This window comes from Hemitrygon akajei, chromosome 5, assembly GCF_048418815.1.
Source record: "Hemitrygon akajei chromosome 5, sHemAka1.3, whole genome shotgun sequence".
NCBI classification, from domain to species: domain Eukaryota; kingdom Metazoa; phylum Chordata; class Chondrichthyes; order Myliobatiformes; family Dasyatidae; genus Hemitrygon; species Hemitrygon akajei.
The window spans coordinates 471101-495104 of NC_133128.1; the positions used below are offsets into that span (position 1 = coordinate 471101).

The 24004-nt window shown below is 44.6% G+C and overlaps 1 protein-coding gene across 3 annotated transcripts in view; it reads right to left on the reverse strand.

Moving 5' to 3' along the window:
- wdr4 (WD repeat domain 4) overlaps positions 1-24004 on the reverse strand; it is a 71482-nt gene that overhangs the window by 13058 nt on the left and 34420 nt on the right. For all 3 annotated transcript variants that reach the window (XM_073044725.1, XM_073044723.1, XM_073044726.1), the window contains 5 exons: positions 13601-13713; positions 12174-12234; positions 10161-10250; positions 9977-10044; positions 2738-2912 (listed from right to left, as the gene is read on the reverse strand). In XM_073044725.1, coding sequence (XP_072900826.1) covers positions 2738-2912; positions 9977-10044; positions 10161-10250; positions 12174-12234; positions 13601-13713 — 507 coding nt within the window. The remainder of the gene's footprint in view (positions 1-2737; positions 2913-9976; positions 10045-10160; positions 10251-12173; positions 12235-13600; positions 13714-24004) is intronic.

Sequence of the window (24004 nt, forward strand, 5' to 3'; positions counted from 1 at the left end):
CTCTGTAGACAACCCATCCATGACTTCCTCCTTTTCTGCAGCCATGACACTATCTCTGATCAACCATGCCACGTCCCCACTTCTTTTGCCTCCCTTCCTGTCCTTTCTGAAATGTCTAAAGCCTGGCATTTGAAGTAGCCATTCCTGCCCCTGAGCCATCCAAATCTCTGTAATGGCCACAACATCATAGCTCGAAGTACTGATCCACGTTCTACTCATCCGCTTTATTCATGATACTCCTCACATTAAAATAGACACATCTCAAACTATCGGACAGAGCTTGTCCCTCCTCTATCACCTGCCTATCCTCCCTTTCGCACTGTCTCCAAGCTTTCTCTACTTTTGAACCAACCTCCTCTTCCCCAGTCTCTTCAGTTCGGTTCCCACCCCCCCAGCAATTCTAGTTTAAACTCTCCCCAATAGCTTTAGCAAACCTTCCCGCCAGGATATTGGTCCCCCTCAGATTCAAGTGCAACCCGTCCTTTTTGTATAGGTCATATCTGCCTCAGAAGAGGTCCCAATGATCCAGAAATTTGAATCCCTGCCCCCTGCTCCAATCCCTCAGCCACACATTTATCCTCCACCTCATTCTATTCCTATACTCACTGTCACATGGCACAGGCAGTAATACTGTGATTGCTACTTTTGAGGCTCTGCCTCTCAACTTCTTTCCTAACGCCCTGTAGTTTGTTTTCAGGGCCTCCTCCCTTTTCCTACCCATGTCGTTGGATCATTAAATCTGTGCCCTCTGGTTTCAGACTCCAGTATCCTTGGAAATAGACTGTGACTGTTGCCATTCACCTTATCTATGTCTCTCAATTCTATATCCCTCTATAATGCCACATCTCAGGATACTTTGCTCCAAGGAAAACAGCACATCAAGCTCTCCTAACTCAAACACACCAATGTAGGAAGCATCTGTGTGAATCTTTAGTGTACCCCCTCTAGCTTAATCATATCTTTTCTGCATCGAGAATACCAAAGCTCCACAAAATACTCCAACTGCAGCCTAAATAATTTGCTGTACAATGTAACACAAGATCTCAACTCCTGTACTCCACGCCATGGTCAATGAAGGCAAGAATGCCATCTAACTTCTTTACCAGTCTGTCTACCTGTGGAATCAGGCCTCACTGTTCAATCTCAAACCCCCTCCCCCCCCACAGAGCCTTGTCATTTACTGTGTATACCCTGGCTCTGGTTTACCTTCCCAAATAGCATTTCCTTCCATTTACCCAAGATAAATTCCATCAGCCAGTTGATCAATGTCCTACTATAACCTGAGACAATCTTTCGCACCATTAACTATACCAACAATTTTGGCATCTTCTGCAAACATCATGCCATCTACATTCTTATCCAAATCGTAGAACCTTGCAGCATACTAGCAGTCACATATGACGAATACCCTTCACTACCACGTACTATTTCCTTTCCAATTATCCAGCTTATCTTAGACACCAGATTCCAGTCCATCCTACCACGTGGTACCTTGTCAAAGGCCTCGTACTCCACAAAGGTAAGGCAGCCACTTTGTCGACACCTGCACTCCATTCATCATGGCCATTCAGAGGGTCTCTCTCGATCTGCCTATTATACACACACATCCCATCATGTCCCTTATCCCTCCCCTTTCTGTTCTCAACAGCCCCCACCACCTTCCTTATTTGATTCCATACACTACTTTCCTCTCCCATCAGATTACATTATATGCAGCCTTTGTTTCCTCCACCTATCACCCCTCCCCCTCTCTATTCCTACCGTTCCCTCTTCCAACTTCCTATCACCCCTACACCTGGATCCATCTACCACAACCCTCCCTAGCTGGTGGAACGCAGCAGGCCAGGCAGCATCTATAGGAAGAAGAACTGTCAACAGTGCTTCTTCCTATAGATGCTGCCTGGCCTGCTGCGTTCCACCAGCATTTTGTGTATGTTGCTTGAATTTCCAGCATCTGCAGATTTCCTCGTGTTTACCCTCCCTAGCTGTTGGCTTAAAGGCACAGCATGAAACTGGCCTAATCATTTAACGTAAAACTTCTTACTGATGGAACTCCACTAACTACTATGCTATTGTGGTGCCCACAGGGTACTTACTAGCACCTTCCCCTCAACTCTTTATTCTGGCCACCTCCCCTCCATCTTTCTGTCCTAACGAAGGCTCTCAACCCAAAACATCAACTATCCATTGCTCAGCATTTGGATTTTGTAAATAAACAGCATTTACAGCGGGCACTCGTTAATCATCCTTGTCACCTCTAAAAACCCACTGAAATTCATGACAGCTCTATGGACGGATGTTTGAATTCTCATGCACTCCATAATCAGCAACTTCTAAATCACATATCTTCACCCACCGGCCCAACCTTCTCCTCACCTGCACCCACACCATCGCCCCCAGCTTCCACTCACCTGCAACCCCATCTTTACCTTCTCCTCACCTGCAACCCCACCCATCACCGTAACTTGCACCCCCCACCTTTCCCTCACCTGCAAACCCATCTTCACGTTCCCCTCACCTGAACCCCCACCCACCCCCCACCTTCCCCTCAGATGCACCAATACCCACTGCTCCCACCTGTATCCTCACTGCACACAACTTCCCCTCACTTGCACCGCTACCCATTGCCCCACCTTCCCCTCACCAGCATCATCACCCCACACACTTCCCCTCACCACCACCCATTGCCCCGACTTTTCTCTCACCTGCACCCTCATTGCACACAACTACCTCTTACCTGCCAGTGGCCATCCTGTGGTTGATACACAACCACCATTTCTCCATCCAAGATCCAGAGACCCGATATATCATCAAATGCTATATCCCAGGCTCGTTGTCTCACTGTGATTGTATGCAGATGATTCAGTTTCTGAGCTACAACATCCAACTTGAAGATGTGCACTGAGGAGAAGCTGACAAGTACAGAAAACATGGCAACACCAAACAGAGAGTAATTTCTCATGTACTGTCTCTTCAAACACTCAACAGATACAGGCAACGCTGCATTATAGAGTTTCAAATACTCCACAGCACTTAAAGGGCAGGACCTCCAGGGTTGTGATCTCAAGACTGCAACAAATGCCACGTGCTAGTAAGGCCAGAAGTGGGAAGATTATAGTTTAGCACATGCTAAGGAGTCAGTGTAGGAGGGAGGCATAAGATTTTTGGATCATTGGGCTCTCTTCCAGGGAAGGTGGGACCTGTAAAGAAGGGACAGCTTATACCTGAACTGAAGGGAGACTAATATCCTAGCAAGGTTTGTTAATGCTGCACGGTGGGATTTAAATGAGAATTGCAGTGGGATGGAACCAGAGTACCAGAACATTTAGTGGAGAGGTTGTGGAGATAAATGTTGGTGAGACCTCAGACAAAGTTAGGAACCAAAGATTGAGCCTGGTGCGACTAGTGTCCTAAGCGGCGTATATTTTGACGCAAGAAGTATCGTAGGAAAGGCACATGTGCTCAGGGCAAGGATCAACCCCTGAAATTATGACATTGCAGCCATTAGTGGAACTTGGTTGCAAGAAGGGCAGGACTGGCAGCTCAACATTCCAGGGTTCTGTTTTAGATATGACAGTGTTACTCGTCAGGGTGCTGGCGCCTGGCCAAGTGGTTAAGGCATTCGTCTAATGATCTGAAGGTTGCCAGTTCGAACCTTGGCTGAGGCTGCGTGTGTCCTTAAGCAAAGCACTTAACCATAAACACGAGGAAATCTGCAGATGCTGGAAATTCAAGCAACACACACAATATGCTGGTGGAACGCAGCAGGCCAGGCAGTATCTATAGGGAGAAGCACTGTTGACGTTTCGGGCCGAGACCCTTCATCAGGGTAACTTTCAGTTAAGGAACAGCGCTCCCTATAGATGCTGCCTGGCCTGCTGCGTTCCACCAGTATTTTGTGTGCGTTGCACTTAACCACATATTGCTCTGTGACAACACTGGTACCAAGCTGTATGGATCCTAATGCCCTTCCCTTGGACAACATTGATAGCGTGGAGAGGGGAGACTTGCAGATTGGGTAACTGCTGGTCTTCCATAAAAAAAACCTTGCCCAGGCTTGCGCCCTGGAAACTTTCCAAGGTGCAACTCCATGGTCTATTGAGACTAGCGGCGGCCTACCTACCTAGCTACCTGCTAGTCAGGGAAAATGTCAAGGCAGTGCTCCGTCAGGATAGACTGGAGAACTCATCAAGTGAGGAACTATGGGTGGAAATGAGAAATAAAAAAGATATAACAAGTTAATGGGGCTATATTACAGACCACTCAACAGTCCTACAGATCTAGTGGAACACATTTGTAGCGTGATCGCAAGAAACATACGGTTATAAGAAAGGTGATTTTAAATTTCCACATATGGACTCTAATAAAAGGACTAAATGGGATAGTTTGTCAAATGTGTTCACAGAAGTTTCGTTAATCAGTACGTATAAGTCCCAATGAGATTAGAGAATGAAACACAGTGTGTGTAGGGGAACACTGTGCATCTAGTAAACATAATGCCATTAGTTTCAAAGAAAATATGCAAAAAGATAGATCTGGTCCGTGGGTTAAGATTCTAAATTGGAGAAAGACCAATTTTGATGGTATCAGAAATGATCTGGCAAGTGTGGATTGGGACAAGCCGTTTTCTGGCAAAGGTGTAAATGGGAGGACTTCAAAAATGAAATTTTGAGAGTTTGAGCATTGATGTGTTTGTCAGAATCAAAGGGAAAGATAACAAGTGTAGGGAACCTTGGTTTTCAAGAGATATTGAGTCTCTGAGTAACAGAAAAAAAAGGTGCATAGCAAGTAGGAACAAATGAGGTGCTTATGGAGTATAAGAAATGTAAGAGAACCCTTAAGAAAGAACTCAGAGTGCTAAAAGAAAGCATGAAATTGCCCTAGCAAAGTAAAGAAGAATCCTAAGGGATTCTACAGGTATGTTAAGAGCAAAAAGATTGCAAGGGACAAAATTGGTCCTCTGGTAGATCAGAATGGTAATCTATGTCTGGAGCCAAAACAGATGAGAGAGATCATCCAAAACAGATGAGAGGCAGGGTCTCATCCCAAAACGTTGACTGCTCATTTCCACGGATGCTGCCCAACCTGCTGAGTTCCTCCAGAGTGTTGTGTGTGTTGCTTTGACCACAGCATCTGCAGTGTACTTTGTGTTTACAGACGGAGGTGTCTGCTGTCCTGAGGCAAATCAAGATGGATAAATCTGCAGGGCCTGACAAGGAGTTCACTCAGACCCTACAGAGAAGACATTGCTGGGGCCCTAGCAAAGATATTTAAATCAGCTTTAGTGACAGGAAAGGTACCAGAGGATTGGAGGATAGCCAATGTTGTTCTGTTGTTGAAAAAAGGTTCTAAACAGAAACCAGGAAATTATAGGCAGGTGAGTGCAACATCAGTTCGGGGAACGTTATTAGAATGTATTCTAAGGGACTGGATATATTAGTATTTGGATAGACATGGACTGATTAAGCATAATCAGCATGACTTTGTGCATGCTATGTCACATCTAACCAATCTTAGAGAGTTTTTTGAGGAAGTTACCAAGAAAGTTGATGAAGGCAAGGCAGTGGATGTTGTCTACACAGACTTTAGCAAGGCATTTGACAAGGTCCCACATAGGAGGTTGGTCAAGAAAGTTAAGTCTCTCAGCATACAAAATCAGGTAGCAAATTGGATCAGATATTGGCTTTTTCAGAGAAGTCAGACTGGTAGTAGATGGCTGCCTCTCTGACCAGTAGCCCATGACTAGTGTGCTGCTGGGATTGGTGCTGGGTCCTTTGTTGTTTGTCCATAAAACATAGGAGCAGAATTAGGCCATCTGGCCCATCGAGTCTGCTCCACTATTCAATCATGGCTGATCGTTTTTTCTTTTCCTCCTCAACCCCAGTTCCCAGCCTTCTCCCCATCACCTTTCATACTATGTCCAATCAAGAACCTATAAATATCTCTGGCTTAAAAACACCCAACAACCTGGCCTCCACAGCTACACGTGGCAACAAATTTCATAAATTCACCACCCTCTGGCTATAAAAATTTCTCTACATCTGTTTTGAAAGGGTGCTCCTCTATCCTGAGGCTATGCCCTCTTGTCTTAGACTTTCCCACCATGGGAAACATCCTTTCCGCATCTACTGTCTAGACCCTTCAACATTCGAAAGGTTTCAATGAGATCCCCCTCATCCTTCTAAATTCCAGCAAGTACAGACCCAGAGCCATCAAACACTCCTCGTACGATAACCCTTTCATTCCTGTGATCATCCTCGTGAACCTCCTCTGGACCTTCTCCAATGCCAGCACATCTTTTCTGAGATGAGGGGCCCAAAACTGTTCATGATATTCAAGACGTGGCCTCACCAGTGCCTTATAAAGCCTCAGCATCACATCCTTGCTCTTGTATTCTAGACCTCTTGAAATTAATGCTAACATGGCATTTGCCTTCCTCACCATTGACTCAACTTGCAAGTTAACATTTAGGGTATTCTGCACAAGGACTCCGAAGTCCCGATCCTGAGGATGTTCTACGAGGCTGTGGTGGCCAGTGCTATCATGTTTGCTGTTGTGTGCTGGGGCAGCAGGCTGAGGGTAGCAGACACCAACAGAATCAACAAACTCAGTCGTAAGGTCAGTGATGTTGTGGGGGTGGAACTGGACTCTCTGACGGTGGTGTCTGAAAAGAGGATGCTGTCCAAGTTGCATGCCATCTTGGACAATGACTCCCATCCACTCCATAATGTACTGGTTAGGCACAGGAGTACATTCAGCCAGAGACTCATTCCACCGAGATGTAACACTGAGCATCAAAGGAAGTCATTCCTACCTGTGGCCATCAAACTTTACAACTCCTCCCTCTGAGTGTCAGACACCCTGAGCCAATAGGCTGGTCCTGGACTTGTTTCCACTTGGCATGATTAACTTATTATTATTTAATTATTTATGGTTTTATATTGCTATATTTCTTCACTATTCTTGGTTGGTGCAGCTGTAATGAAACCCAATTTCCCTCCGGATCAATAAAGTATGTCTGTCTGTCTTAGTAAAGATGAGCTGGCAACGAGGAGGGTCCAGAGGAAGTTACAAGGATGATTCCAGGAATGAAAACGTTATCATACCAGGAACATTTGATGACCCTGGGTCTGTTCTCACTGGAATTCAGAAGGATAAGGGGGGGGATTTCATTGAAAATTTTTGAATGTTGAAAGTCCGAGACAGAGTAGATGTGGAAAGGATGTTTCCTATGGTGGGAGAGTCTAGGACAAGAAGGCACAGGCTCAGTATAGAAGGGCACCCTTTCAAAACAGATAAGAGATTTTTTTTAGCCAAAGAATGGTGAATTTGTGGAGGCTAGATCGTTGAGAGTATTAGGGTAGAGGTTGATAGGTTCTTGAATTGGACATGGCATCAAGGGTTATGGGGAGAAGGCCATGAACTGGGGTTGAGGAGGGGAAAATGGATCATCCATGATTAAATGGTGAAGCAGACTTGATGGGCTGAATGGCCTAATCCTGCTCCTATGTCTTATGTTATGATCTTATTTAACACAAGTAATTACAGGGGATTTGACAATTATATTAACATAAATTTCAAAATTATATTAGCATAATAATTCAGAAAATTTGTAGCTCAGGTGGTTGATGGCTGGGTTGAGTTATTCTCCGATTTTAGCAAATTGCTTACAAATGTTTTGCATCTCAGATCTCTGGATTTTCTCCCCCGTTTAGAAAATAGTCTACACATTTATTTCTACTATCAAAGTGCATGACTATGCATTTTCCAACATTGTAATTCATTTGCCACTTTCTTGCCCATTCTCCTAATCTGTCTAAGTCCTTCTGCATCCTACCTGCTTCCTCAACACTATCTGCCGCTCCACCAATCTTCGTATCATCTGCAAACTTGGCAACAAAACCATCTATTCCATCATTTAAATCTCGTTTATATACAGCATAAAAAGAAGTGGCCCCAGCACCAAACACTGCAGAGCACCACTAGTCACTGGCAGCCAACCAGAAAAGGATCCTTTTATTCCCATGCACTGCCTCCTACCAATCAGTCAATGCTCTAACCATGCCAGTAACTTTCCTGTAATACCATGGGCTCATAACTTGGTAAGCAGCCTCATGTGTGGCACGTTGTCAAAGGTCTTCTGAAAGTCCACATGTACACCATCCACTGCATCCCTTTTATCTATCCTATGTGTAATCTCCTCAAAGAATTCTAACAATTTCGCCAGGCAGGATTTTCCCTGAAGGAAACAATGCTGACTTAGTACTATCTTGTGTCTTCTGTATCAAGGATCTAGATGATAATGTGGTTAACTGGATCAGCAAATTTGCAAATAACACCAGGATTGGGGGTGCAGTAGACAGCAAGGAAGGATATCGTGGCTTGCTGTGGGATCTGGTTCAGCTGGAAAAATGGCAGGTGGAATTTAATGCAGTCAAGTGCAAGGATTTGCACCAGTAGGACCAACTAGAGTAGATCTTACACAGGGATTACATCTCCATAATTCATTGAAAGTGGAGTCACAGATAGATAGAGAAAGTATTTAGCACATGGCAGAAGTCAATGTATTGAGTACAGGTGATGAGATGTCATGTTGAAGTTGTATAAGATGTTGGTGAGGCCTAATTGGAAATATTGTGTGCAGTTTTGGTCACCTACCTAGAGGAACAATATAAACAAGTTTGAAAGAATACAAAGAAAATTTACAAGAATGTTGCGGGGTCTAGAAGACCCAAGTTATAAAGAAAGATTGAATAGGTTATGACTGTATTACTTAGAACGTCGAAGATTGAAAGGAGATTCGACAGAGGGGTATAGATAGGGTAAACGCAAGCAGACTTTTTATACTGAGGTTGGGTGGGACTACAACCAGATGTCATGGGTTAAGGGTGAATGAAAGGTGAAAAGTTTAGGGGAACATGAGGGGAAATTTCTTCACTCACCAGAGAGTCATGAGAGTGTGGAATGAGCTGCCAGCACAAGTGGTGCATGAGAGCTCGATTTCAAAATTTAAGTGAAGTTTGGATAGGTACATGGATGGCTATGGTCCCAGTGCAAGTCGATGGGAGTAGCTTAGAAAAATAGAGGGCTATGTGCTAGGGAAACACTAGGCAGTTCCTAGAGTAGGTTAGAGAAGACACAATGTTGTAGGCCGACGGGCCTGTAATGTGCTGTAGATTTCTATGTTCTACGTTAGGAAGTTTCAGCCTAATCTAAGGCTGTTAAACTCAGGGAAAGCACAAGGCTTGTACGAGGGGAACAACAAATTCTGCCAGTTTCTATTTCGTTACTCAATACCATGCAACAATATTATTTTGTATGAATATGAAATCACTGCATCAAAGAGGTTGGCAGACATAGCCAAATTCCTGCTTTGACATATCCTCTCAGTGCGAGCACACAGGATTAGATGATTCAAAATGAAGTACTGCCGCATTCTTCATCTGACGTGGATTAGGAAGTGGGATATCTGGGAAAGGGATAGGATTCGAAGTTCATGGGAGAAAGATGGTGTAGGAGGAGTTGGGAATAATGGATTAAAGCACAGAGACTTAGAAGAGGTGGAGTAAAGCTGATGGACTACTTTAAGGAACTGGTCATGGTTCCCCATGATGCAGTGCTTCAGATAAAATGCCTTACAGATGAAGAATGTGGCTATGGTCTACATGTAGTTCAGTAAGGCCTTTGGAAGATAGGGTGCTATGGAAACTTAGATCACATGGGATCCAGGTAAAGTTATTAATTGCATCCAGAAGGGGCTTTATGTTAAATAGCCGAGGGGGACAATAGAGGTTGTGTTCCAGGAGGAAGGAACAAGGCACTTGGTGATGTGTACATTGTACAGGAAAATGACACCAAGGAGGAAGACCAGCATCAAAAGGGCAAATGGTCTCTAAACCAATTGGAGAATAGCATCAAAAGGACTGATGGGCTACTGTTGCTTCCATTCTTCCTGAATTATACAAGTTACACTTACTCATCACAAAGAACAGCGAAGTTATCTCTCTGTTTGCAATGGACGATCCGCACCACAGCACACCTGGCCTGCAATTCAAACACAGGTTAATGGCTATGACTCAGCGCAGTAATACTGCCAACACTTCTGCAGACCCCAATGAATGGCATGGACACTTTCCAGGACCACTCCAGAGACTACTCACCTTCTGGCATCCTGAAGCTTGAATTTCACTCATCTTAAAGCAATCTAGCTCCATCCCACTTTGGTATTCCCAGAGCCTGATTGTGCCATCCTAGAGATGGGAAAACAGGGCAATTAAAACCAACATTCCCAATGTACAATGCTCCACCTAACATTATTCCAATCAACAAGTTTTCAGCCTATTGCTGCTGCACCTTGAAATATGGAGCCATCCACATCACTTCCCATTCTTCACTACAGTAGATGACTATCATTCATACTGGAGGCCTGTGGCTAGTGGTGTACCATAGGGATCGGTGCTGGGTCCATTACTGGTTGTTATCTATATCAATGATCTGGGTAATGTGGTTCACCAGGTCAGCAGATTTACAAATGACACCAAGATTAGAGGTGTAGTAAGCAGCAAGGAAGACTATCAAAATTTGCAGCTGGATCTGGACCAGCTGGAAAAATGGCAGATGGAATTTAATGCAGACAAGTGTGAGGTGTTGCACTTTGGGAGGACATACCAGGGTAGGTCTTACACAATGAACAGTAAGGTACTGAGTATGAAAGAACAGAGGGAACTGGGAATAAATTCCTTAAAAGCATTGTCCCAGTAAACAGGGTCATAAAGAGAACTTTTAGCACATTGGCTTTCATAAATCAGAGCAATGCATACAAAAGTTAGGATGTTATTTTGAAGCTATGAACTAGAGGTCATAGATTTAGGATGAAAGGTGAAATATTTAAGGGGAACACATACAAAATGCTGGAGGAACTCAGGTCATGAATAATGAATAAACAGTTGACATTTTGGGCCGAGCCCTTTCATCAGAACTGGGGAGGAACAGGAAGATGCCGGAATAAAAAGGTGGGGAGGGGGAAGGAGGACTAGCTAGAAGGTGCTAGCTGAAGCCAGGGGGCTGGAAAAAGAATCTTACAAGGGCAGAGAGCAGACTATGGGAGAAAGGGAGGAAGGAGCACCACCAAGGGGAAATGAAAGGCAGGTGAGAAGGGGCAAGAGACCAGAGTGGGGAATAGAAGCAGAGGGGCAAAGATAAAAAAAGAAAAAAACTGTAAGGAAAAAAAAAATCAGTATTCGTGTCACCAGGTTGGTTAATGAGGTCGCCTCATCATGGTAAAAGAGCAGCCAGGGATCAGTATGTCAGAATTGGAATGGGGATAGGAATTAAAATAGATGGCCACTAAAAAATTTCACTATTTACGGGGTTAGGGTTATCCCACTCATGGGTTGTGTGGGATAGCTGCCAGCAGAAGTGGTTGATAATGGGTTTGATTGCAATTTTTAAGAGAAGTCTGGATGGGTATGTGGATGGGAGGGAGTTGAAGGGATATGGTCCAGGTGCAGTTAGATGGGATGGGCAGACGATGTCAGTATGGCCTAGATGGTTCCAAATGGCCTATTCCTGTGCTGTAGTTCCTGCTTCAATAATCCATATGAAGTACTTCCATTATCATGCTTACCTCCCCCTCCTATCTCTGCTAGTCATGTTCATAATTCACTGATCATGGAGACTTGACACTTACTATTTATCATTTCACCTTTCAGCCCTTTCTTTCCCTGTTACTTTCCTCTGCTACTCAGGCTTCTTTCTCCACAATATTCAATCTATTCACAAGTCACTAATTGGTTTCCCTCCCCAGATGCCCCTTGACCCACTACTTACTTCCAACATTTTCTGATTTTTGTATCTGGTACTTAACATCTAGAGTAGGGGTCCCAACCTCATTTATGCCATGGGTCTCCACCATTAACGGGGGGGGGGGGGGTCCAGTAGCCCCAAGTCTACTGTATTTTACAGTCATTAGATTATGTTCATTCCCTGATTATTTGTCACAATGTAAAAGAGATAACATCCATCTTTAATAGCATCCTTTCCATTCTGGAACAAATCTTTTTTCCGCACAGCAACTTAGCATCTACTGTCTCCCAGTCAGGCAGTTCTGGATTCAGTTCTGTACTATGAACATCACCACACCAAAAAAGACAACGTAAAGGGTATGTTCCTACCCCAGAGCCAGACAAGAGCAGCTGGGGGTGATTTGGTGGAATGCAGAGCTCACTGACAAACCTGTGGAAAGAGACCAGGTTGTTATATTAATACATAGTTTAAAAAAGCATCAGTCATTACCACTGACAACTCATTCCATAATAACTTGCCCTCTCTTACATTAAACTTGTACCCTCTAGTTTCAAACACCTCCCGCCCAAGGAAAAAGATACTAGACCTTTGTCCCACATAATCTTCTAAACTACAAGAATACACTCAACCTACCCAATCTCTCCTTTAGCTACAGCTCTCCATTTCAGACATGCCAGTACTCTTTTGTACACTCTATTGCTACCACATCCTTTCTTTATCTGAAGTAAAATCAAAGGTTTCCCCAGGGTCATCAGAGTCCTATCTTGGAGTGTTTGCAATTGAGGCTAATGTTCCATCAGTCTTCTTGATTATTTGCTGCATCAGTATATCTAGTTGTGTGTTTCAGATAACATCCCCAACATGTCAGCAACATTCAAGTCAAGTCACTTTTTATTGTCATTTTGACCATAACTGCTGGTACAGTACACAGTAAAAACGAGACATTTTTCAGGACCATGGTGCTACATGAAACAGTACAAAAACTACACTGAACTACGTAAAAACAACACAGAAAAAACTACAATAGACTACAGACCTACCATGGGCTACATAAGGTGCACAAAACAGTGCAGGCATTTACAATAAATAATAAGCAAGACAATAGGCACAGTAGAGAGCAGTAAATTGGTGTCAGTCCAGACTCTGGGTATTGAGGAGTCTGATGGCTTGGGGGAAGAAACTGTTACATAGTCTGGTCGTGAAAGCCCAAATGGTTCGGTGTCTTTTCCCAGATGGCAGGAGGGAGAAAAGTTTGTATGAGGAGTGCGTGGGGTCCTTCATAATGCTGTTTGTTTTGCGGATGCAGCGTGTAGTGTAAATGTCTGTAATGGTGGGAAAAGAGACAAGTTTTAGGTCCCATTCACATAAACACTTCATTGGCACAGATCGGAGGACAGATGATGTAACAGATGGAAACAGAGATGAATGGTCTTTTCCCATTCTTGTAGCCATAGAATTGCCATGGTCACCTCTAGACTGGAAACTACAGAACTGGGCTTCTGGTGAAGGAGAATTGGCAAGCAGAGGATTAATGGATGGCATTCAATCCAAACTGTGTATGGAAAACCAATATTCCTTGTGTTTCTGTTGGACTGCCCAGAGGTCAACAACTTGAGATTTCTAGGTATTCTGCCAAGGGTCATCAATTAAAAATGAGAAGGGTTCACTGCAAACAGGTATTTTCATAGTTATCCCAGCAACATTAGTGTGTGCCAAGAGACCCAAGCAAAGGCACACCCAGAGCGTGCCGTGTGCTCCCAATCCATGCACAAGACAGTTATAACTGTGATCATACTCGCGGTGTCCCAAACAAAAGGCCTCAATGGTATATGGCTGCTCCAGTAAACTGACTCGAATCTTCTCATCACGGTCTGCTGTAATCACAAATCGATCCTCCGGACTAACCACCTGTTGGAAGAAGCGCAGGAGTAGAAATCTTATGTTGGACGAATCACAGGTGACAGAGTCAGTTTACCAGAGGGAGACAGATTACATAGAACATAGATCACAGAAATCAACAGCACATTACAGGCTCTACGGCCCACAATGTTGTGCCAACCTTGTAACCTACTCTAGAAACAGCCTAGAATTACCCTACTGTATAGACCTGTTTTTCTAAGCTCCACGTACCTATCCAGGAGTCTCTTAAAAGACCCTATTGTATCTGCCTATTGTATCACCGTCGCTGGCAAGGCATTCCACACACCCAACACCATGCGAAAACTTACCTCTGACATTCCTCCTGTACCTACTTCCAAACAATTTAAAACTATGCTCCCTTGTGTTAGCCATTTCAGTCCTGGGAAAAAGCCTCTGGCTATCCATATGGTCAATGCCTCTCGTCATTGTATACACCTCTATCAGGTCATCTCTCATCCTCCATCCTTTTCTCCAAAGAGAAAAGGCCAAGTTCACTCCATCTGTTCTCATAAGGAATGCTCTACAATCCAGGAAACATCCTTGTAAATCTCCTCTGCACTCTCTCTGGTTACCTGGTTGAATGGTGCTGCAATAACTTCTCACCCAACATCAGCATAACTAAAGACCTAGTTGTTGACTTTGGAAAAAGGAGGGCAGACAAGCAGCAGTTTGTGTTGGGGGAATCAGCAGTGGAGAGTCAGTAGTGTTAAATTCATATCATGGGGCAAGTAACATCGGCCGTGCTGCTGGCTCTGTGACTCAGAAGGGTAAGGAACTGAAGAGGATGGCAGCAGTTACAGGGGACTTCATAGTCGGGGGACAGATAGGTGATTCTGTGGATGCAAAAAGGAAAGAACAGATGGTAGTTTGCCTCCCAGGTACTAGGATCCAAGATGTTTCTGGATGTATCCACAGTATTCTGAAAAGGCAGAATGAGCAGCCAGGCGTCGTGGTACATATTGGTACCAATGACATAGGAAGAAAAAGGGAGGAGATCCTGAAAACAGTAAGCCGGGAAACAGGACCTCAAGGGTAGTCAGCTCAGGATTGCTGCCTGTGCCACGTGACAGTGAGGATAGGAGATAGCAGATAAATGCATGACTGAAGAATTGAAGCAGGGATTCAGCATACGGACAGACTTACTAGAGCTGTTGGGAGTGGTTTAAACAATTATGGCGAGGGGTGGAAACCAGGATGATAGAGCTGAGGATGAGATAGCAGGTTTACAAGTAGTTGATGGGTGTAACATGAATGTAAGGAAGGACAAGCCAATGATTGGGTACAAATGCAGACAGAGCAAGAGTTAAATTGTACCACAGAAGCAAAATTCAAAAGGGTGAAGAATGCAGGCCTGAAGGTGCTGTATTTAAATGTGCATAGCATTCGGAATAAGGTGGACGACTCGTGGCGCAATTAGACATTGGTCAGTATGACAGTTGGGCATCACTGAGTTGTGGTTGAAAGACCATAAGATATAGAAGTAGGCCATTTGGCCCATTGAGCCTGCTCCACCATTCAATCATGGGCTGATCCAATTCTTCCAGTCAACCCCACTCCCTAGCCTTCTCCCCATACACTTTGATGCCCTGGCTAATCAAGAACCTATCTATCTCTGCCTTAAATGCACTCAATGACTTGGCCTCCACAGCTGCTCATGACAACAAATTCCACAAGTTTACCACCCTCTGACTAAAGTAATTTCTCTGCATCACTGTTCAAAATGAACCTCCTTCAATCCTGAAGCCATGCCCTCTTGTCCTAGAATCTCCTACCATGCGAAATAAATTTGCCTCATCTAATCTGTTCAGGCCTTTTTAACATTTGGTATGTTTCTATGAGATCTCCTGAACTCCAGGGAAAACAGCCCAAGAGCCTCAACATCACATCCCTACTCTTATATTCATTACCTTTAGAAATGAATGCCAACATTGCATTTGCCTTCTTCATCATCGACTCAATCTGGAGGTTAACCTTTAGGGTATCCTGCACAAGGACTGCAAGTTCTTTTCCATCTCTGTATTTGAATTATCTCCCCATCTACATAGGGCCATAGTTGACAGCTTAACATCAAAGGATATACTTTGTATCAAAAGGACAGGCAGGAAGGCATAGGTGAATTGTGTGGCTCTGTTGGTAAGAGATAGAATTACATCTTTAGAAAGAGGTGACATAGGGTCAGAGAATGTCAAATCTTTGTGGGTGGAATTAAGAAACTGCAAGGGTAAAAAAAAACATTGACGGGAATCATATACAGGCCACCAAATAGTAGCCAAGATGTGGGGTTGAAATTGCAAAGCGAGCTGGAAAAGGCATGTAATAAGGATAATGACACAGTTGTAATGGGGGACTTCAATATGCAAGAGAATTGGGAAAATCAGGTTGGTGTCGGATTGCAAGAGAGGGAATTTGTTGAATGCCTTTGAGATGGCTTTTAGGAGCAGCTTGTAATTGAGCCTACTCGGGGAAAGGCTATCTTAGATTGGATGTTGTGTAATAACCCAAATATTATCTGGAAGCTTAACGTAAAGCAACCCTTAGGAGGTAGTGATCATAATATGATTGAATTCATACTGCAGTTTGAGAGGGAGACACATAAGTCACATGTATCAGTATCACAATGGAATAAAGGGAATTACAGAGGCATGGGAGAGGAGCTTGCTCAGGTGGATTGGAGGAGGATACTGGCAGGGATGAAGGCAGAGCAGAGATGGCTGAAGTTTCTGGGAATAGTTCACGAGGCACAGGATAGATATGTCCCACAGAGGAAGAAGTTCTCAAATGGCAGGGGTAGGCAACCGTGGCTGACAAAGGAAGTAAAGGACTACACAAAAGCCAAGGACAATAGACAGTAGGTGCAGGAGTAGGCCATTCAGCCCTTCTAGCCAGCACCACCATTCACTGTGATCATGGCTGATCATACACAATCAGTACCCCATTCCTGCCCTCTCCCCATATCCCTTGACACCGCTATCTATAAGAGCTTTATCTAACTCTCTCTTGAATGCACCCAGAGACTTGGCCTCCACTACCTTCTGGGGCAGAGCATTCCACATATCCACCACTCTCTGGGTGAAAAAGTTTTTCCGCATCTCTGTTCTAAATGGCCTACCCCTTATTCTTAAACTGTGGCCTCTAGTTCTGGACTCACCCATCAGCGGAAACATGCTTCCTGCCTCCAGTGTGTCCAATCCCTTAATAATCTTATATGTTTCAATCAGCTCCCCTCTCATCCTTCTAATTTCCAGTGTATACAAGCCCAGTCGCTCCAATCTTTCAACATATGACAGTCCCGCCATTCCAGGAATTAACCTTGTAAACCTACGCTGCACTCCCTCAATAGCAAGAATGTCCTTCCTCAAATTTGGAGACCAAAACTGCACACAATACTCCAGGTGGGGTCTCACCAGGGCCCTGTACAGCTGCAGAAGGACCTCTTTACTCCTATACTCAATTCCTCTTGTTATAAAGGCCAGCATACCATTAGCTTTCTTCACTGCCTGCTGTACCTGCATGCTTGCTTTCATTGACTGATGTACAAGAACACCTAGATCTCATTGTACTTCCCCTTTTCCTAACTTGACTCCATTTAGATAGTAATCTGCCTTCCTGTTCTTGCCACCAAAGTGAATAACCTCACATTTATCCACATTAAACTGCATCTGCCATACATTTGCCCACTCACCCAACCTGTTCAAGTCACCCTGCATTCTCATAACATCCTCCTGACATTTCACACTGCCACCCAGCTTTGTGTCATCAGCAAATTTGCTAATGTTACTTTTAATCCCTTCATCTAAATCATTAATGTATATTGTAAACAGCTGCAGTCCCAGCACCGAACCTTGCGGTACCCCACTGGTCACAGCCTGCCATTCTGAAAGGGACCCGTTAATCGCTACTCTTTGTTTCCTGTCAGCCAGCCAATTTTCAATCCATGTCAGTACTTTGCCACCAATACCATGTGCCCTAATTTTGCCCACTAATCTCCTATGTGGGACTTTATCAAAAGCTTTCTGGAAGTCCAGGTACACTACATCCACTGGCTCTCCCTTGTCCATTTTCATAGTTACATCCTCAAAAAACTCCAGAAGATTAGTCAAGCATGATTTTCCCTTCATAAATTCATGCTGACTCAGACTGATCCTTCTACTGCTATCCAAATGTGTCGCAATTTCCTCTTTTATAATTGACTCCAGCATCTTTCCCACCACTGACGTCAGGCTAACCGGTCTATAATTCCCTGTTTTCTCTCTCCCTCCTTTCTTGAAAAGTGGGACAACATTAGCCACCCTCCAATCAGCAGGAACTGTTCCTGAATCTATAGAACATTGGAAAATGATTACCAATGCGTCCAGTATTTCTAGAGCCACCTCTTTAAGTACCCTGGGATGCAGACCATCAGGTCCCGGGGACTTATCAGCCTTCAGACTCAACAGTCTATCCAACACCGTTTCTTGCCTAATATAATTTTCCTTCAGTTCATCCTTTACCCGAGTTCCTTTGGCCACTATTACATCTGGGAGATTGTTTGTGTCTTCCCTAGTGAAGACAGATGCAAAGTACCTGTTCAACTCGTCTGCCATTTCCTTGTTCCCCATAATAAATTCACCTGTTTCTGTCTTCAATGGCTCAATTTTGGTCTTAACTATTTTTTTGCTATTCACATACCTAAAGAAGCTTTTACTATCCTCCTTTATATTCTTGGCTAGTTTACCTTCGTACCTCATTTTTTCTTTGCGTATTGCCTTTTGTTATCTTCTGTTGCTCTTTAAAAGCTTCCCAGTCCTCCGGTTTCCCGCTCATCTTTGCTATGTTATACTTCTCTTTTATTTTTATACTGCCTTTTACTTCCCTCATCAGCCACGGCCGCCCCTTACTCCCCTTAGGATCTTTCTTCCTCTTTGGAATGAACCCATCCTGCACCTTCTGCATTATTCCCAGAAATACCTGCCATTGTTGTTCCACTGTCTTCCCTGCTAGGGTATTGTTCCATTGAACTTTGGCCAGCTCCTCCCTCATAGCTCCCACGTTCCCTTTGCTCAACTGTAATACTGACACATCCGATTTTCCCTTCTCCTTCTCAAATTGTAGGTTAAAACATATCATATTATGGTCACTACCTCCTAATGGTTCCTTTACCTCGAGGTCCCTGATCAAATCCGGTTCACTGCACAACACTAAATCTAGAATTGCCTTCTCCCTGGTAGGCTCCAGTACAAGCTGTTCTAAGAATCCATCTTGGAGGCACTCCACAAACCCTTTCTTGGGGTCCAGTACAATTCTGATTCTCCCAGTCTACCTGCATGTTGAAATCCCCCATGACAACTGTATCATTACCTTTGCGACATGCCAATTTTAACTCTTCATTCAACTTACACCCTACATCCAGACTGCTGTTTGGGGGCCTGTAGATAACTTCCATTAGGGTCTTTCTACCCTTAGAATTTCTCAGTTCTATCGATAATGACTCTACATCCCCTGATTCTATGTCCCCCCTCGCAAGGGACTGAATATCATTCCTCACCAACAGAGCCACACCACCCCGTCTGCCTGTCAGTCTGTCCTTTCGATAAGATGTATATCCTTGAATATTCATTTCCCAGGCCCTGTCCGCTTGAAGCCATGTCTCAGTTATTCCCACAACATCATACTTGCCAATTTCCAACTGAGCCTCAAGCTCATCTACTTTATTTTAGAAAGGGCTTTATTCCTTTATTTTAGAAAGGAAAGGGCTTATAAGTTAGCAAAAGACAGTGGGAAGTTGGATGATTGGGAACCTTTAAAAATCCAACAAAAGACAACTAAAAAAGCTGTAAGAAAGGAAAAGATGAAATATGAGGACAATCTAGCCAATAATATAAAGCAGGATACCAGAAGTTTTTTTCAGTCAGATGAAGAGTAAAAGGGAGATTACAGTTGATACAGGACCACTGGAAGATGACACTGGTGAAGTTGTAATGGGGGATAAAGAAATGGCAGATGAATTTAATGGGTACTTGCATCTGTCTTCTTTGTGGAAGATACCAGCAGCGTGCCAGGGGTCTGTGAGTGTCAGGGAGCAGGGGTGAGTGCCATTGCTATTACAAAGGAAAAAGTGCTTGGCAAACTCAAGGATCTTAAGGTGGATAAGTCACCTTTAGCCAGAGAAGTAAATCCGTGGAATGCTCGGCCACAGACTGCAGTGGAGGCCCAGTCCATGCATATATTTAAGGTGGAAGATGATCATTTACTGATCGGTCAGGGGTTCAAACGGATATGGCAAGAAGACGTGTATGGCATTGAGTGGTATCTGGGATCAGCCTTGATGGAATGGCAGAGAAGACTTGATGGGCTGAATGGCCTAACTCTGCTCCCACGTCTTATGGTCCTGAACCCAGCATATAGGTGCAATCATGAGGAAAGTACGACACCCTCTATTTCTTAGAAAGTTAAGGAAGCTCGGCTTGTGACTGAACACTAACAAAACTCTACAGCAGGGGTTCCCAACCTTTTTTATGTCATGAACTATTATCATACACTAAGGGGATTTATTGAACCCCTGGTTAGGAATCCCTGCTCTTCAGACATACTGTTGAAAGTACCCTGACTGAAGAATCATGACTGGTATGGTAATTCAAATGCACAGGAAAATAAAAAGCTGCAGAAAGCAGTGGACACTGCCCAATACATCACAGGCACATCCCACCTCACCATTGGTAGTATCATCAGGAGGTACTGCCAGGTCCATGCCATCTTTTTGCACCAATCATCAGGCAGGAGATACAAAAGCCTGATATCCCACACCACCAGCTTTAAAACCAGCTGCTACCCCTGAACCATTTGGGTCTTGAACCAACCAGCAAAACTCCAATCACGACCACACTACAACCACCTTAGATAAAATCGATTTTTTATCTAATTGTTTACTCTTATAAACATCCTGTATAACGCATGGCAATGCTGCTTTTGATAATATAAGGCTGTGACACTCATTGTGCCAAGACTTTGGTGCTGGTGGGGTGGGGGGGGTGGCAGCTGTGGTATAGTTATTCATTGCACTAAGATTGGGGTTAGTGTGGAAGACTACCAAAGCTTGCAGCAGGATCTGGACCAGCTGGAAGAATGGGCTGAAGAATAATAGATGGAATTTAATGCAGACAAGTTTGAGGTGTTGCATTTTGAGAGGACAAACCATGGTCGGACTTGCACAGTAAATCGTAGGGCACTGAAGAGTGCAGTAGGACAGAGGGATCTGGGAGTAAAGATCCATAATTCCTCGAAAGTTGCATCACAGATAAATAAAGTCATTAAAACAACCTTTGGCCCATTCATCATCATCACGTTATGTTGTATGACAGTGGGCGATTGTGGTCTTTGACAATGACGGTTCTTTGCAAATTTCTACAGAAGTGATTTGCCATTGCCTTCTTCTGGGCAGTGCCTTTACAAGGGCAACCCCAGCCATTATCAACACTCTACAGTGATTATCTGCCTGGCATCAGTGGTTGCATAACCAGGACTTGTGACGTGGACCAGATACTCATACGACCATCCACCACCTGCTCCCATGGCTTGACGTGACCCTGCTCAGGGGGAGGGGTCCCAAGGGCAATCTGCAGGCTAGCAGAGGGAAGAAGCAGCTTCACCTCCTTTGGTAGAGATGTATCCCCACCCTGCCACCCACATTTAGCACATTGGACTTCATAAATTAGAGCACCAGGTACAGGAGTATGGATTTTATGTTGAAGTTGTACTAGACATTGGCGAGGTCAAATTTACACTATTGTGTGCAGTTCTGGTCACCTGTACCTAAAGGAAAGATATAAACAAACTTAAAAGAGTACAAAGCAAATATACACAGATGTTGTCAGAACCTGAGGACCTGAGTTACAGGAACAGGTTGAATATATTAGGCCTTCATTCCCTGGAGCACAGGAGAATGAAGGAAGATCTTATAGAGGTGCACAGATTTATGATGGTTATATATAGAGTGAACTTGTGCAAGCTTTCTCCACTGAGGTTGGGTGAGACTAGAACCAAACATCATATTTTTAGGGTGAAATGTGAAATTTTTAAGGGGAATCTGAAGGGGAACTATTTCACGCCTAAGTGTGGAACAAGCTGCCAGCAATAGTAGTGAATGTAGATTCAATAATAACATTTAAGTGTACAATGTACTGTGTATGTAATCAAAATGGCTTCTTTGGTTTGCTAGAGTAGGAATGCTTTTATGTCTAATAAGTGTTTTTTTCTCGCAGTTGTTTAGCTTTGGACTTGCTGATATGGGGATTGTATTCATTTGTTAACCAATGGGGAATGTTATTTTGTCTTGTGGGGCTGGGAGCTTGGGGGGTTTCGCAGTCTTTTGAGGGGAGGTGGGAAGGAGACGCTGAGGAAGGTGGATGTGCGCTGCACTGCTCGATCGACCACCGGGGTGGTCCCAGGTGCGAGGACGTGGAGGTCGGAGGCAAGCGACAAGGGGTCGAATGGTTCGATGGTTGAGCTCCAACGATGTGCACTAAACTGACTGAACTTTGATAAGTTGGCACCTTTTGCTTTATTTTCTTTTCCTTCATATATACTGTATTGCATAGTACTCTTTTAGTTTTAGTAAAATCTTTAAAGTATATTCTGTAACAGTATCTGGTGTGAGTTTGAAATTGTGTGGTACGCGCGGCATAAACTTGATTCTCACAGAACCTGCGTATACGGGAGGTGGGGTTGGTGAGTGGCTGGACCTCCTTTTCCCCTAGACATATACCAGCCTGTTGGGTAAGTGTTACATTTGTGGGGGCTCGAGGGGCTGTGGAATTGCGCAGGCAGCAGAGCGGAGATGGACAGAGATAAGTTTGTTAACTGGTGCGAGTTGGAAGATGTACCAGTGCAGTATGCCTGAGTGGAGCGAAATGGTTCAGTGTGCTGGACTTAAGGAGTGGGTATTACCAGATCCCGATGAGTGAGGGTGATAAAGAGAAGACAGCCTTTATCTGCCCGCTGGGGTTCTTCCAGTTCGAATGAATGCCCCAGGGCATATTGGGGGCCCCAGCCACCTTCCAGAGGCTCATGAAGAATACTGTAGGGGATGCAGTCGTTGCATCCGGAGGAAGACCCTGCCAGCGTCGGCGGCTCCACTGTCGCACTTGCAGAGTGCGAGACCTCTGGACCTGGTATGTATGGATTTTCTGTCGATTGAGCCTGACACCAGCAACACCGCGAATGTCTTAGTCATCACTGATCATTACACTCGCTATGCTCAGGCATTTCCCACTAAGGATCAGAAGGCGACGACAGTGGCGAAGGTGTTATGGGAGAAGTATTTTGTTTATTATGGCCTTCCCAGGCGAATCGATAGTGATCAGGGGCGGGACTTTGAGAGCTGCCTTATCCATGAATTACTGACTATGCTTGGGGTTGAGAAATCGAGGACTACCCCTTATCACCCCCAGGGTGATCCTCAGCCAGAGAGGTTCAACAGGACCCTGTTGGATATGCTCGGGACGCTGGAGATTGGGCAGAAAAATAAGTGGAGTCGTCATATTGGACATTTGGTCCACTGTTACAATTGTACTTACAATGATGCTACAGGGTACTTGCCTTATTATCTGATGTTCAGGCGGGAAGCCAGTTTGCCCATTGACGTGTTTTGGGGCTGAGGTGGGTTAATTACCCGGGTAGCCCTATCTAAAGTATGTGTCCGATATGAAGAGGGAGTTACAGAGGGCGTACGAGTTGGCCGAGGCGGCGGCTACTAAACAAAATCAGAGGAATAAGATGAGATATGATCAAAAGGTGAAGTTTGCCCAATTACTGCCGGGCGACCGGGTCCTTTTACAGAATTTGGGACTCCCTGGTAAGCACAAGTTGGCAGATCGAAGGGCGGCCAGCCCCTATGTAATAGAGAGCCAGATGCCGAATCTACCAGTTTACCGGGTGAAACCTGAGGATGGGAATGGGCCTATCAAGGTACTCCATTGGAATCACCTGCTGCCCCTGGGTCAAGCGGTGCGGGTGGACAAGGAGCCAGAGAGGGAGGCTGTGCCTAGTACAAGGACTCTGCGAGGGCGCGGAGCAAGGGAAGAGCCTGCTGCTGAAGAGCGGGGACGGGTTCCTAACCTGGGAATGGATACCGATTCGGAAGATGATGACTCAGATGAGTGGCCCCTGCTCCCATTCGCTGGCGTTTCAGTACCAGAAGAGGAGGCTCCTGGCCCTTCCCCTACTTGAGTTGGGCGAGAGGAGGGAAGGTGTTGATGGTCAGATGGAGAGGCAGCCAGCATTGGGCAGAGAGAGGGTGGAACCC